The sequence below is a fragment of the Anastrepha obliqua genome, chromosome 3 (assembly GCF_027943255.1).
Source record: "Anastrepha obliqua isolate idAnaObli1 chromosome 3, idAnaObli1_1.0, whole genome shotgun sequence".
NCBI classification, from domain to species: Eukaryota; Metazoa; Arthropoda; class Insecta; order Diptera; family Tephritidae; genus Anastrepha; species Anastrepha obliqua.
In genome coordinates this window covers 25,596,211-25,599,750 of record NC_072894.1, presented here as the reverse complement: position 1 = coordinate 25,599,750, position 3,540 = coordinate 25,596,211, and the positions used below count along the sequence as shown (strand labels likewise).

General features: G+C 40.0%; 1 protein-coding gene across 1 annotated transcript; it reads right to left on the bottom strand.

Annotated features, from left to right (window-relative positions):
• Nucleotides 1–2,398: 2,398 nt before the first annotated feature.
• On the bottom strand, nt 2,399–3,234 carry LOC129241373 (retinin-like). The gene is made up of 2 exons (XM_054877646.1): nt 3,122–3,234; nt 2,399–2,928 (listed from the first exon to the last, which is right to left on the bottom strand). The coding sequence occupies exons 1-2, from the start codon at nt 3,131–3,133 to the stop codon at nt 2,611–2,613; spliced, it is 330 nt and encodes a 109-aa protein (XP_054733621.1). The 5' UTR covers nt 3,134–3,234; the 3' UTR covers nt 2,399–2,610.
• Nucleotides 3,235–3,540: the final 306 nt, after the last annotated feature.

Here is a 3,540-nt window from a genome sequence, read left to right as displayed (position 1 = left end):
CATAAAAATATCTGCCGTTCAGAGTTGGCTTGAAACTGTAGGTCCCTCCATTTGTGGAACAACATCAAGGCGCACGCCACAAATAGGAGGAGGAGCTCGGCCAAACACCCAAAAAGGGTGTACGTGCCAATTATTTATATATATACTAGCAAACCCTGCCCGCTTCGCTGGGCACACTAAAATAGAATAGATATGGTTTAGAACAGAAAAGATATGGTTTTCATATTATTTATTTCTTTATTCTTTATTCCAGCGCTTTGGCATACACAATATTTTTTGTTTTTCTATTTGTTTTTGAGTAAATATATAATGATGTTGGCTTCCCAACACGTGAACAGCCAACGTATAGTTGACCATGGGTGAATACTGGTTCTTCTAAATTCATCCCGCATATTTCTAAAGTTCGCCCTTGTGATTTATTGATAGTTATTGCAAATGTTAAGCGAATGGGTAGTTGCAAACGCTTGAATTCAAATGGCAATTCAGGTGGAATCATTGGAATTCTCGGTATTAGAACGTCTTCATTTGATGCCCATATTGTACATACACAACCAAAGGTTCCCGGGTCCACGTTTTGACCTATATCTCGAGATCCCAGTCACGGAGCGGCATGAAAAATACTCAGAACTAAAGCATTCACCAACAGCTTCCATTTGATACCCATATTGTACATACACATTCTAGGCTCCACGTTTTGGTCTCTATCTCGAGACCCTAGTCACGGAGCGGCATGAAAAATACTCTGAACTAAAGCATTCATCAACATCTTCCATTTGATACCCATATTGTACATACACATTCTAGGCTCCACGTTTTGGTCTCTATCTCGACACCCTAGTCACGGAGCGGCATGAAAAATACTCTGAACTAAAGCATTCACCAACAGCTTCCATCTGATATCCATATTGTACAAACACATTCTAGGCTCCACGTTTTGGTCTCTATCTCGAGACCCTAGTCACGGAGCGGCATGAAAACTACTCTGAACTAAAGCATTCATCAACAGCTTCCATTTGATACCCATATTGTACATACACATTCTAGGCTCCACGTTTTGGTCTCTATCTCGAGACCCTAGTCACGGAGCGGCGTGAAAAATACTCTGAACTAAAGCATTCACCAACAGCTTCCATTTGATACCCATATTGTACATACACATTCTAGGCTCCACGTTTTGGTCTCTATCTCGAGACCCTAGACATTTTCCAGGAGACCAAATTGTGAATCTAAACCATTCTCGAATCCCATTGAACACACACAAAAAATTTCATCAAAATCGGTTCAGTCGTTTAGGAGGAGTTCAGTGACAAACACACGAACATAAGAAATATATATATAAAGATATATATTGAGAACTTACATATTCTCACAAACAAAAGTGCAACGGTGTGATATCACACGATCTTGATGGTCACTCAACTGGTCCGAGACGAGAGATAAACTGCTCACCGAAAAGACTAAGCGTAAATCCATTGTTTCATGGTAATGATAAGGAGTGCCGTTTTGTTGAAACCAATTACCGGCTTTTGTTTCACGTATCAAAAAGTCGTTTGTTATGGCGCGATAGCATTCACCATTCACTGTTACATTGTCGCCAGCTTCGTCCCTGAAGAAATATGGGATGATGATTCCTCCAGCCTATAGGCTGCGCCAAACGGTTGTTTTCAATGGATGTAATGGCTTTGGATTGCTCTTCAGCGCAAATACGACAATTTTGCTAATTGACGTAGTCTCACTGCTGACCACCATAAGCTGGCCTGAGCGCGCGATGAACACTTTTCATAGAGCGTCGATGTTCGTAACAGAATTATACGATTTGTGAACGTTGTTGAGGCATAAGTCTTTTCATGATGAATACTTGAATGAATACTGAAAAAAGTATGTACTGCATGTATATGTATCAAACTGTTAGGAAAAAATACCTCCAATCACATCACCCTGCATGTAAAAGGAAAACTAGTCCATTTAACTTTACTAACGGAGTCCATGACTACATATTTGGGAAAGTTTTTGTCTTTGCAAAATCTTTCGGTTAGGAGATCTTAATTTTCTGTGATTTTTATCTACGATATAGTTAATGGGAAAATTGATTGCAGAGAAATTCATGAATTGTTTAATTTCCACCACTCTTAACGCGAATTTAGGCAGGTGCTCCTCTTCGGGGTTGCCGTGCATAATTCTGACTACGCATTAATGTGCCGTTATAAAGATGTATTCGACTTTGCTATGCTCATTCTGAAGTTGTAGGCTGTAATTTAAAAGTTTGTAGCTTCAATTGAATTTATTTAAGGTACTTAATTAATCAAGTAGCCTCAGTCAGATCTCTGCAGACGAATTAATAATAATAAGAGCAGTAATAACAATAGCAACAAATTGCAAATCAATTTTTTTTACCACATTTATTTACAAAAAATAAGCTGCACTCAACTGCATTTGCGTACGAGTATTCTTATATACAAAATTTATGAAGATGAAAACCAACAATCGACAACTGGCAGGTACTAGACCTGTGGCGCCACTTACTCACTGCCACTTTGTGTGCTTGTGTGTGTGTATATGTATACATATAATATATTAAGGACCAATTTCAGTCCAACTCTGACAACCACTCTACCACCAACCGCCCGAGTGCGAGGTAAGCAAGGACGGCAATGCGAGAGTTTTGTAGATCGGAGCTGCGTGCAAAACCGGCGCTGTGTAAGTGGTCTTAACAACCGGTGCGAGAATTGGCTCTACGGCAATGGCAGAGCTGTGCACAATCGAGGAACTTTGATGGGATACGGCCGTTGGATAGCTCTTCACCACAGCGCCAACTTTGGCTAAAACAGGCTCGTGGATGACAGTTGCTGGAGCTGAGTAGAGCAGTGGAGCGTGCGGCAAGTAACCAGGACGTGCAGCGGCTATGGCGAGCAAGGCAAACAACATCAGCTGTGTGGAAAAAGGCAGAGAAAAGTAAGAAATATGTGTCATAGATGCATGCATGTATGTATGTAGGTATGTATGTATGTATGTATGCATATACAAACACGTAAAAGGATACTTACATACATACATACATATGTATGTATTTGTGATAAGCACATACAATTTCATAGAAAACCCTAAACGCTGCACTACTTACCAACTTCAGCATTTTGATAATCCTTTCCTTAGTTGACTTTTGATGGCAAATTTGAGGTCTATGCAGCAGTGAATTACTTTTCTGACTGTTGATTGTTGCTGACCAATGGCTGCTCTTTTATACTATCCAAGTAATTCAGCAAATTTCCACCGAAAAGACCGACATTTGAATAGAAATAAAACTTCATTGCATACATAAGCGCAGAAGAGGAAAATCAGCAAGAAAAACAAACAATTCAAAATAAGCAAGAAACAAATTTTAATAACAAAAACACCCGCCATGAAAAATGCCGCGCTGATCGCATTTTCGTTAGTGGCAAAGCATTGTTGTAAATTAAGTTTGACCGAATAGTGCAAAGTGGTATGCCAGGTCGGTGGGTTGGTGGGTTGGTGGGATGGTCGTTGGTTGTGTTTGGCTTC